The 13192-nt window shown below is 29.7% G+C and overlaps 1 protein-coding gene across 2 annotated transcripts in view; it reads right to left on the bottom strand.

The window, feature by feature from the left end:
* Window positions 1-5365: 5365 nt before the first annotated feature.
* Window positions 5366-13192, bottom strand: part of LOC107071382 (uncharacterized) — a 34721-nt gene continuing 26894 nt past the window's right edge. For both annotated transcript variants that reach the window (XM_015330345.2, XM_015330346.2), the window contains exon 8: window positions 5366-12535. In XM_015330345.2, the coding sequence (XP_015185831.2) occupies window positions 12085-12535 (451 nt within the window). In that variant the 3' untranslated portion in view covers window positions 5366-12084. The remainder of the gene's footprint in view (window positions 12536-13192) is intronic.

Raw genomic sequence — 13192 nt, 5'->3', positions numbered from 1 at the left:
TTCCATCAAATTCGCTTCTTCAACTTCTTCTTCTACTAATAAACCTTGAACGTCCACAATAGCCATTTCCACAAAACCTTCGCCTTCGATTGATTTAGCAAGTCCTAAATGCCACTAATTTCATTTTGTGACGATTCACGCATGTTTTCTATTTTAACACTAAACATACCATAACGGGTCAAATGACCCATTTTGAACTTTTGCATTGAAAATGCACGTATAATTTTATTGCGTTTGCACATTTGACTTCATGACTTTTTCTAAGTAATTAATGTAAAGTTATAAAAATTTTTTTGTTTTGTTTTGTTTATTCTGAGTAATCCTTGTTGTATACCGATATCTACCACAACGGGTCATTTGACCCGGAGAGAATTTTTTTGTTTTCTGAGATTATCGAGTCATATTTGTAGTCAGTAAGTTGCACATTCTTCCAAAGACTGTTGCGTAAAGTAGTTCAACGAAAATAGCTCAGAATAATTTCAAGAAAATATCAAATTTTAGATTGAAAATAGCTTTTTAGTGTAAGAAAAAGTGGCAAAAATTGAAAGTCTTGGTAAGTACCTAGCTTATATTTTATTTTGATAGCTATAGTAATACAGGTCATTTTTTACCCAGAAAAATGTCGAAGCAAACAAGACAGTACAAGTTCTTAGAGGATATAAATAATATTGGCGAAGAGTTTTCAGAAATTAGTGAAGATGAATTTTCTGAAAATAAAGATATATTGGTTGCAAATAAAAATGAGTTTGATTCTACAGATACTGACGATGAAGAGGAAAATATTGTGAATGTATGTAGTGGCCGAAAAAGAATAAGATTACTCTCAAGTTCGGAAGAAAGTGAAGTAGAAAAAAATGAACAAAATGTTGCGAATGATGGATCTGTTTGGCAACAAATGCAAGTAGGTGGCACACCTGGAAGAGCACCACTTCATAACATTTTCAGGCAAGAAGTAGGCCCAACAGTATATGCAAAACGTCATATAATGAAAGGTAAAGTTAGTACTGCATTTTCATTGATAATTGACCACCGGATTATGAACCATATAAGAACATGCACAATAGAAGAAGCAAAGAGAGTTTTAGGTTCCGATTAGAGTTTATCTAAAAAAAAATTAGATGCATTTATTGCAATTTTATATGCTCGAGCTGCATATGGAGCAAATAATTTGAATATTTCCTTTTTGTGGAATAACATATGGGGGCCTAAATTTTTTTCTGAAACTATGAGCAGAAATAATTTTACCGAAATTCTTAGATTTATTCGTTTTGATAAAAAGAGTCAGCGGAGCCAACGTTTGAAAACAGATAAATTCGCTATGGTATCTGCAATTCGGAATATTTTCATTGAGAACAGCCAAAACTGTTACAAACCGGGTGAAAATATTACTATAGACGAACAGCTATTTCCGACTAAAGTACGATGTAGATTTACGCAATACATGCCTAACAAGCCGGATAAATTTGGAATCAAATTTTGGTTAGCATCGGACGTCGATAGCAAATACGTCATAAATGCACTTCCATATCTTGGAAAAGATGAATATAGGCCCTCTTCATTACCACTCTCTGAATATGTTGTACTCAAACTCATTGAGCCATTTACGGGTTGCGGAAGAAATGTGACCACAGACAACTTCTTCACAAGCAAATCCCTAGCAACACAACTAGCCAAAAAAACTACGTTAGTTTGAACTATTCGGTCAAATAAAAGAGAATTACCACTAATTGCGAAGCAAAAAAAGATGATATGGAACGATTTTCATCGAAAATTTTTACAACAGATAATTGTACTACAAAATCTAAGTCTTGCAGATGGCCTCTCCAAGTTTTTTTCAATATCCTTGATTTAGCTGGCATAAATGCCTGGATTTTGTACAAGCAAACGACAGGAGAAAATATCTCGAGACAAGATTTTTTACTCAAGCTAGCAGAAGAACTTGGCACCGATTTTCGAGAAGCCCGTGAACAACCAAAACAAGAAACAAATACGAAAGGATCGTTGCCTAAGTCTACTACAGATGCTTATAAACGTATGAGATGTCAAATAGGATACTGTAAAGAAAATAAAACCAACAAAATTTGCTCTAAATGTAAAAAATATGTTTGCGGAAAATGTACAATGGACACACTTATATGTAAAAAATGCGATGAACTATGAATTAAAAATTTTTATTTTTTGCTTTTGTAATAGAAATGCTCAACATACTATTTTGTTTAATTATAATAAATTTAATTTATATTTTTATTTCCTTCCTAACATCCATATTTCATACATTCAAGCATGAGACATAAGTCGGGTCATTTGACCCGCTATGGTAGAAATAGGTATATATTAAGTCTTGGTATGATTAGTGTTAACTGAAGAGAGCCATATCTTCTTCCAACACGCATTTAACGTTGATGTTTTCAGTACACAACAGCGTGAGACACTTTTGTTTTCAGGCTATGGAGATGAAAAGAAATACTTTCCGCAACACTGTATCTTTAAGACGTCAAGTCTCGCGTCGGCTGTAGAAGTACAGTGTTGTAAAAAGGTTTTTTGAAAGAAAAACGTTTTATAGAATGCTGTGTTGTAGAGGGGTCCCGCAATTTATGAATCGTGTTTAGCGAAACCGTGTTATAGGAGGATTGTCGCACTTTATGAATCATGTTGTAGCGAAACCGTGTTATAAGAGGCTTTCCTGTATTTCTTTTCATCTCCATGTCCTGAAAACAAAAGTTTTTGGCTCATGGCTCTGGATCTCATACAACGCGGTTTCACACAACACGGCATTTTAGGAACCTATCCATCGTGTTAAGGAGGGTTACCTGTATAATCATTTTTAAATTTATTTAATGACCTTAGTTTAATTATTTTCTAAAGAAAATTATAAATATAAAAAGATTGCAGTGCATTATTGGCCAATTTTTCAAGTAAATATAATTAACAATTTATTTAGATTTTCTTGGTCGCTGAAATAATTAAGAAATAGTATTTTTTCAGAATTAGAGAGAATAATATCTTACAAATAAACACCCTCTGTAACCATAACGGTAAAATTTTCGCCAATTGATAACTACAATTAAGCTACCAATGATCTAGAAGACCGACTTTTAAAAAGACCCATCATTGCTTGGTGTAACGTTATGCAACTGCTGAGTTCCATCAATGCTGCTTGTTGAAAAATTTAAAGTTTTTCCAAAAAATAAACGAAATTTCTTATAGAATTTAAATTCACATATTTTTTTCTATTTTTTTCTAAAAGTACATTAAAAAACAAAAATTTTAAACAGAATACGTCCCGATAAATCTATTTTTGACGAAGTTATGGCTATTTGAAAAAACAATAGAACGAAAATTTTGAATTTTTGATAAATTCATAATTTTTTTTAGGTTGACTGAAAAAAACTGAAAAAATTCTTAAAAAGTTTTTTAACACACTATCGTCGAGTCGGGTATTTCTACCCGTTCCACAGACTGGCGCTGGTCGGTGGGTCGCGTATTAATACGTTTTATGCAGAACGTAAGCTAAGTTTCAGTAAAACACTTACTAATGCTTGTTTCTTTTTCATTGTCACTAATTTTTGAGCAGGAATGATGTTTTTGGTTGTTTTTTTGTAAAACCTGACCAGTCTTTAGTCCTAAATTTATTAATTTTTAAGAAAAACTAATAATTTTATGAAATGTGCTATTTTTTGACACTGCAAGTTTCGTACTTACAAAGTAGCATAAATTCAGTTGATTGATTTTGATAGTATTGAGTTTAAGTTTTCTACATCTTCAAAATACTATTTGATACCTATTTTTCAAATTTCATTGAAATCCTACTATTAGATGTGAAGATATAACATGTTTTCTAAAAAATGCACTGCTTTCATAATTTGCTCATTTTCGTCCGCTATACGCGTGAGTCAAGCTCACGACGTTCCCGACGATAGTGTGTTATTATTATTATTATTATTATTATTATTATTATTATTATTAACTGGCATTAGGAACTCGAAAGTTCATTGCCGCAAATACCAAATCCCGCCATTGTTCCCGTCCCTGAGCGCGATTCTTCTATTCGCGGTCTTCGTATCGTATTTCTTTCAGGTCCATTCTAATATTATCCTTCCATCTACGTCTCGGTCTACCTAGTGGTCTTTTCCCATTTGGCAGACCGACCAATATTTTTTGCGCCGTTCGGTCCTCCCCCATGAGCGCCACGTGGCTAGCCCATCTTAATCGGCGTGATTTTACGACGTTGATAACGTTCGATTTGTTGTACAATTGATATACTTCAACGTTATGGAGTTTTCTCCAATCGCCCGTTTCCTCATCGCGTTTTGCACCGAAGATTTTACGAAGAATTTTGTTTTCGAAAACCCTAAATTTCTTTTCGTCCCGTAACGTAAGCGACCACGTTTTGCTACCATAAAGGACTACTAGCAGGATGATTGTCTTGTATATCTTGATTTTTAATCGCTTAGACGGCAACCGCGAGCTGAGTAATTTGTTAACCGAATAAAAACATGAATTGCCTAGATTGATTCTTTTCTTAAGTTCTTCGTTAATTTCGTTCTTTTGGTTTATTATCGATCCTAAATATACCTGAAGTTGCTGACCCGCTCAAAAGTTTTATCCCGTCCGACCAAAGGCCTATTCTGAACTCTATCGGTTACCATATATTTGGTTTCTTCCGCGCTTATTTGCAGTCTCAGATCTTTAGTATTATCTATTAATATTTTTGCGTTATTAATTATAGCCTCTTCATTGTCCCCCAACAAAGCAATATCGTCCGCGTATGTCAACAATTGTGTTGTCCCGTTCAACTGTAGACCATCTTTACTTTTCTGCAGTTCTTTGACAGCGAATTCAAGTTCTAAATTGAACAAAATGGGTGACAATGCGTCTCCCTGTTTTAACCCTCTATGGATATGAAAGTCTTCCGACATTTGGTTACTTAACCCCTAGTTTCCTTTAGACAAAGTTGAACAAGGTTGACCAATTTTCTTGGTATCCTCTGTCGCATTAGGATTTCTAGCATTTTTTCTCGTTTTACCAAGTCGTACGCTTTTTGAAAATCTATATAAAGTTGATGTACCGGCTGATTAAATTCCCATTTTTTCTCTAAGATTTGCTGAATAGCAAAAATTTGGTCTGTAGTCGATCTATTTTTCCTAAAACCGCACTGGTGATCTTCTATTATCTCGTCTGCATACGGTACTATCCTAGCTAGTAAGATGTTTGATAGTATACGATAGTGTGTTAATGAAGTTAAAAATAATTAAAAAGTTTCAGCGAAATCGAAAAGGGTCGGGATTAAAAGTGTTCGATATTATGTGGAATGTCCCATATATATTAGGTAATAATATGATAATATATAATAAAAGATCAATAATGATATACGGAAAAGATTTTAATATTATTTTCACGTTTACAATCTTTTGTTCTATATGACTAGATTATAAAAAGCAATTAAGAAATTACGTTTTTAAAACGGTATATCGTGTATTATGCGTCACAAATTATATTTCTTGATATAATTTGAAATTATATTGGTACAATCAATGATTTTGGCTTACATTTGAAAATGATAATAATAATAATAATAATAATAATAATAATAAAAATAATAATAATATTATAATCATTTGATTTAGTTATATAAACAGTCTTGTGCAAGACGCAAAAACCTTTAGTGGAATGTTAATAATGTAAAAATATGAGAAATATAGAAATGAAACGCGCGCGCAGAATAATATTATACTTTAAACATTTTAATCAAAATATCCTAAACTAATAAAGGCTTCATTAATTTGATAATTTACACAAAAAAGTATTTCTTTTATTAAATCTCCATTAAAGAAACAATCTATCGAGGTACCTTTTGATTAAATGATTATCAATTAGAAACAAAAAAAAATAAGTTAACATAGCACGTATAAAAACGTTGCTTAAATTTTTCATTGTCGCATTTTAAGAAATATGAAAATGTCTTTTCTCATTGTGAGAATATAAAAGTTATCTTTTTTTTTTTTTAAAGAAACGATAACACTCAAGATATACTTTCTATTTGTACTTTTAATAACGACAGAAACTTTTAATCTGATCAGTTCTTTTAGAATATTCGAAAATAATAAGAACAATTTTCTTATATATCATGAATTAACAATTTTATGTTGCGTAAAGAATACTTTCGCATTTAGATAGTTATATTATTAATCATTTTAAAAATGAGCAATAGAGTACACTTTTTGTTTTTAATTTTTGTTTTTTTTTTTCATGATAGAATATATCGTGAGAAATATAAAATGGAAATTTTCCGACTTAGAATATACAGACTTTCTATAATTCTTACTTGGTCTCAAACTCTTCTAAATGCGGTTTTAAATATAACTGGTTATCACACAATGTATTATACTTATTCGAATAACTTACATGCAAGGTGTTAATAAAAGGACCACATATATATATATATATATAGATTTTCATTGCAATCAGCAATGTCAAATTCAAAATTCAAAAGTAAACCATTCTTCTCTTTTTGTATTATATCCTCCTATACGTTTTCATTATTATTATTATTTAACTTTGTGCAACAGTATTTTACAATTGACTTTTGAGGCGTCCTTCATAAACACCTAGCATATATTTTCATTAAGAATTGCATCTAAAGCAAGAGGAATTGCAAATATAACAATTATCAACTATTCATCAGCTACGGATATACATTTATACCGCTAAATGAGCATTCTATCATATTCACTATATGTATGTATTTATGTATGTACGTATGTATTCATTTATGTACAGTAGCTTACAAAAGTATTCGAAAGTTCGGTATTCAAATCTGAAATAATAAAAATATGTATGGTAAACTTAAGTTCTGAAAGTAATATTATTACAACTACTACAAAATATAACTATTGAGATCATGTATAAAAAATTTGAAGCAAATTAGATAATATTTGTAAAAGTTATTAAACATTGGTTGCAAAGATGTACTAAAACAGGGTGAACACTTAAAAATTAATCGGTTAAATAATATTTTTATAGCAAAACTGTAAACATTGTTAAATTTTGTCGATGAAAAGGCATCGTATAAGAAGTTTCATACTTCGCTGTAAATAATATAGTAACAATGCATTTCAAAAAATTGGAAACGCAGATATGTTCCTTAAAGTTTTAATATCTAAGCGTTCAAATACGTTTGTAAGCTACTGTATATCTGAAAAATGAACAAATTTTGTTATAAACAAATCTCTTCGTTTAATTTATAATAATTCTGTATTTTTTTTTTTTTTTGCTATTCCGTACTATTTGATTCTGATTTTTTATTAAATTGTATCGATGAATGCTATATAAATTTTGTCTTAAAACCATTAGAGTATTATTAAGCAGCATATGGATCAAACTTTTCTATTCCATCGCATCAGATTGGTAGTCGAAACAAAACTGCATATTCGGTGTTAATTCCTTATGATATAGCAAAACGCACTATCGCATTGGTTGACATTTTTTGATCCAGTTTTCGCAAAGTGCTGTATTACTCAAACGATTAAATATACAACTAGAATTGTTTTCATATAGTTTTAAATAAGAATTATTGAAATTATTTTGTATACTATACTATACAAATTCTGTTTTTTTTTTTATAAGAATAAATCACTTATACGTTAAAACTGTAGAAAGTGGATAATATCGTAAACTGTTTATTGTTAATACAGATAGTTAAATTGTTTTTTTTTTTTTTTTTACCAAAGACTCTGTATAGAGTTATGTAATAATCAAAACATTGATATTATTGCACAAAATGGTATGTTTAAAAGTAGAGTATTTAAGAGAAAAAAAATATACTTCATATGATGTAAGCATAGTTGACGATAAAATTTGTGTATATGTTTATATTAAGTTAAAAATGTTTAAAACTAAAATATTTGTTCAGATTACTTTTTTTAATTACTGAACGAGTAAATAAGTATTAAAAAATAACTTTCAGTTAATGCATAAAAAGGAGATATATATATATATTAATTTAAAATTTATTCTTCCCTCGCGAATAACATTAAATTAAAAAATGACAAAGTGTTAAAAATATATATAATATATATATATATATATGTATTTAAATGTAATTGTAAACGATTTTTTATTAAAAAAATAAAAAAATAAAGGCGTTTACTTATTTTTTTTCAGGCACAAAATATCTCCACTCAAAAGTAATGTGATAGAATTAGAATATTTAATTCAATATACTATCTGTTAACTTTGACATTTAGCTTTTTCATTTTGCTTATGTTAAATATAAAGTATAACAACTACACTTTTTTTTATCTTTAATATTTTAAAACTTCATTTTAAGTGTATATTTTTTTATCATTTTTTTTCTTCTCTTTTTTTATTTATTTATTTATCTTTTTTTTTTTTTGTCATTAAAAACGTTAGGTAAAACTACTGAAAACAATACTCGTTCGACTATGTTAAATCATCAATATCGTGTGATCATTTATAAATCTTTTATCAGTTCACGAGCATGTAATTAAGTACAATAGAACGGCTACATTAATTATGGAGAGTTAACATATTTAAATTCAGTCAAAGAGTCTTTAGTTAACAATCTTTGCAGAGAAAAGTTCTGATAAATTCCTTGTCTAAATTCCATCGTTGAGAAACAGGACAAAATTTCTTCAATTCGCTAATTTCTTTACGATATGATAGCACAAAAAAGAAACTTTGACTACAAATTGATTTTCATAAACTAGAGAAAACAAAAAGTGTGAGTGAAAAACGGAGAAAGAGGAGAGAAAAATAAAAAATGTACATGTAATAATTAAAAATGTAATAAATAAAGATGAACGTATGAATAAAATATGTAATATGATCTTTTCTTTTCAATGTTTTTCCTTATTTGTAATATGTAATATGAATTGCACTGTATTTTTTTTTTTTTTTTTTTTAAATATTATCAAGAATGTACAAAAGGGAGAGCATTTGCGGTTTATAGAAAATATCAGTTAAATCACATCGATTATTAATTTACTTAACGGCAAAATTCAACAGAATTTCATTTTAATGTGTAACCCTTTGAGCTCTATAGATGCGTATACAAAATAAAACAAATGTTTAATGTAATAAAATAAATGTTAATGTTTACCATAAAACAAACTTGATCATTCCGAATAATTTTTAAATTATGAGTTGTCAAAAAAAATTAACACACTATCGGCGGATCCGGTATTTCTACCCGTTCCACAGACTGGCGCTGGTCGGCGGGTCGCGTATTAATACGTTTTATGCAGAACATAAGCTAAGTTTCAGTAAAACACTTACTAATGCCTGTTTCTTTTTCATTGTCACTAATTTGTGAGCAGGAATGATGTTTTTGGTTGTTTTTTTTGTAAAGCCTGACCAGTGTTTAGTCCTAAATTTATTAATTTTTAAGAAAAACTAATAATTTTATGAAATGTGCTATTTTTTGACACTGCAAGTTTCGTACTTACAAAGTAGCATAAATTCAGTTGATTGATTTTGATAGTATTGAGTTTAAGTTTTCTACATCTTCGAAATACTATTTGATACCTATTTTTCAAATTTCATTGAAATCCTACTATTAGATGTGAAGATATAAAATGTTTTCTAAAAAGTGCACTGCTTTCATATTTCGCTCATTTTCGCCCGCTACACGCGTGAGTCAAGTTCACGACGTTCCCGACGAGGAATAAAACAATGTTTAATTTTTTTTCTATGTGGAAATTAACCCTTTGCACTCGAAACCTTTTTCGCTTGCACTAACCAGCGACTCGAGACAATTTCGGCCAAATTAGGAAAACATTTTACATGTACTTTAAAGTTATTTATAAACAAACAAGCGTATACAAATAATAAAATTTTACTAATTTATATACTTCTATATCAAAAACAACGAAATTTGAGAAATATTATACTTTATTAAGTAATTAGTTTTTGTATGACATTTCGTAAAACAATACCCAAAATGCATCTTAGGTTTGTTTATCAGGACATGTATCACAATAATATGTCACTTCCGGCCTACCTCCAGACTTATTAAGATCAGAGCAAATCTTACAGTCCCTTTTCGGCCCTTTAAGTATTATCTTTAAATATATCTTTAAAAAAATATCTGATCAAACATCGTAAATAAGCAGATAGAGTAACAAAAGACTTCAAATCAGCCGGGCGCCGTATCAGCGCCGTTCGAGTTGCCACGTAAATCTGCCGGGCGATTCAGTGCCGTTCGAGTGCAAAGGATTAATACTTTTTCAAATTGTCTTAAAATAAGTAGGAAGTATTCTATTTAAAAAAAAAAAAGTTTACCTTGAAATCTCATAAAAAGGAAATGACTTTGAGTAAAAATTCTTTTAAACATTAGATTCCCCCCTCCCTACAATAATACAACATTTCATCTGTATATATAAAAATTATGTTTTATGTGAAAACATAAATAAAAAGAAAGTTGAACCAATCGAATTAAAAATAAATATATTGTTGTTTAACACTAGATATATCAGACCAGTCATTTTAACTGGTCGGGCCATTTTGATTCAAAATTTCTACTTCATGTAACATTTGAGTTCTGTAAATAATTAAGTGTTTTGTTATTTAAAAATGTCTATAAATCCATTTATCTATTAAAATTATTACTATTAAACATTTTTTGTTATTTTTAAGAGTAAATAAAGACTGGAAGTCTCAAAAAGCATTTTCTTTATACGAAAGTCATTTTGACTAGTATGGTAGAAATAGGTATATTGAAAATGGTGGTATATCTAGTGTTAAAATATAAATTTATAACATTTTTTTCTCTTATTATTTGTTATAATATATTTATTAAGTTAAGACTTTATATATTATTTTCCAATTAAAAGTATTTTAAAAATTTTACCATTTCTAATCAATAACGAATGTTTAAAAATAACGCGTTTATCTGTTATTTAATTTGATATAAATAAAATTACCATAAAATAACGTATTATTAGTTAAACCCGATATATAGAGCTCAAAAAGTTAAAAAACATTTTTCATTTCTTTTTTTCTTAATAAATTTACTCGATACTCTTAAAGATTGATTTCTTTAAACATGCACGAGACACCTAAAAAATAGCAAGAAATAAGGCAACGTATTTATAAAAAAAAAAATTTGTTTTGTTTAAAATTTTATCCATCGTGCATTGATTCTATAATAATAAATTTTAACAGAAATCTATTTCATTCAAAGCTCCTTTTTTTATCCCTTTTTTCTTTTTCTTTTTTTCTTAGAATCGAGCAATAATCTTTCAATTTTGTAACAAACAACGTGTAACTGAATGGATCACACTAATTACGCTTTTTATATTTGCGTAATTAGATTTTAATAAGTTTCTTTAGATATATATGAGGAAAAACACTCCCATAACATATCCATAGACTCATTACAAGATTAATAACGCTAAAAAACTATAACGAATCTGTATATTCTAAAGAAAGAACTTCTTGTAATGAAAAAAATTACAACACGCACAAATCTATGCATACATACACACATATGTATGTATGTATATATGGATGTATGTATGTGTGTCTGTGTATAAAGTAAAAAAAGAAAAAACATATCAATTAAACTCTTCAAATATATACATAGAAAAAAATGAATCAAAAAAATTCATTTTCTTACATCTCATTTCTATTACTTACAAAATAGTAACCGCAATTTCTTCGATAAGAACTTATACCGAAACAAAATAATTGTTGCGAAGTAAAACTCATCGTATTAATAATTACTTTCGCCACGTTTTCTCTATTTGACTTTTTACTAATTGCAATTGTAAAAATATCATATAAAATATAATAAAATTTAAACGAATTAAAAATGAGAATGTAATAATTGAATAAATAACGGATTGCTATAGTCTAATGGCACAACTTTTGTTTACAAAAAAAAAAATATATATATATATTTAAAAAAATCCTTTTTTTAACTATAAAAAAAAAACAAACATTGCAATAATTAATAAAACATCAAGAGAAAAAATCAACATGATTGTATCTAAAAATGAAAAAATTCTTTGAAAAATATCATATAATTTGGCAAGCGAATGAATAATCCATGACAGTATTTATTTAACTGTAACCAAATTGTACTTTGCGACATTGGCAAAGCCATTTAATAATTCGAGCATTTCGTTCAACGATACTTGGTGGATCGTTGACTCTTTGATTAGAATCGTCATTACCCATGCCAATGCTACAATTATTATTCTGCCATTGACTACCCTGATTTGTCTGATTATTTCCAATCCATGAATAAAGACCTAACGCAGAGTCGACCGAGCTAACGCTGTCGAAGAATACGGGCGACGAAGATTTCGAATCGGGTTCGGTGATAAGTTGAAAATTATCCGAATCTAAACCCAAACGATCAAAGAAATTTTCCAATTGTGTCACCGAGCGCGGTGCTCGTGCTGACAATTTGCTCGTACGACCATTATCTTGTCTCCAATAACGATCACTTATATCTGATTTAGATCTTAAAATTTGCCTACCACGTCCTTCTTTCCAGCCATCTGAGAATCTATCAAGAGAAAATAAATATTATTCGTTGAACCTTTGAAGAATAAAATTAAAAATATACATGGTTCGTCTAAAAAGTTTGCTGAATGGTCCCATATTATACAAACCGCGCTGGCAAGGATGAAGTGCCCGCGCATACACATTGAAGGACATGTCAACAAATGCTTCCTATCGTGCAAAGCACTGCAGTGAAGCGGTGGTACACGCTGCGACCCTGCTAACAGGGTCAGTGTGAGAACTCGTGTCATTGCAATATGAAGCGCAAAATGGAGCAAAATGCTCAACTTTCTCGCTAGACGCAAGGTCACTGTGCTTCCACACTCTCCTTATTCTCCAGATTTAGCGCCGGCAGACTTCTTTCTGTTTCCCCGCCTTCAATTAGCCCTGAAAGGCTTACGCTTCGCAACGGTTTTGGAGATCGTGAGCGTGACTGCAGTGCTTCGAGCGATACCACAAGAAACGTTTGCTGACAGTTTCCAACAGCTGTACAATCGATGTCAGAAGTGCATTGTAGCCAATGGCGATTACTTTGAAGGCCAGTAAAGGTTTTTTTTGTAACTATTGTTTCTTTTATTTCCTGAGACCATTCACCGAACTTTTTAGATGCCCCATGTATAACATAATATAATATAGGATTTTCAGGTCAAGATAACAATTT

This window comes from Polistes dominula, unplaced genomic scaffold (assembly GCF_049000335.1).
Source record: "Polistes dominula isolate Pdom_NZ unplaced genomic scaffold, Pdom_raw_medaka contig_78, whole genome shotgun sequence".
Classification (NCBI taxonomy): Eukaryota; Metazoa; Arthropoda; class Insecta; order Hymenoptera; family Vespidae; genus Polistes; species Polistes dominula.
Note: the sequence above shows the minus strand (reverse complement) of the source record. Positions and strands in the feature narration are given on the sequence as shown.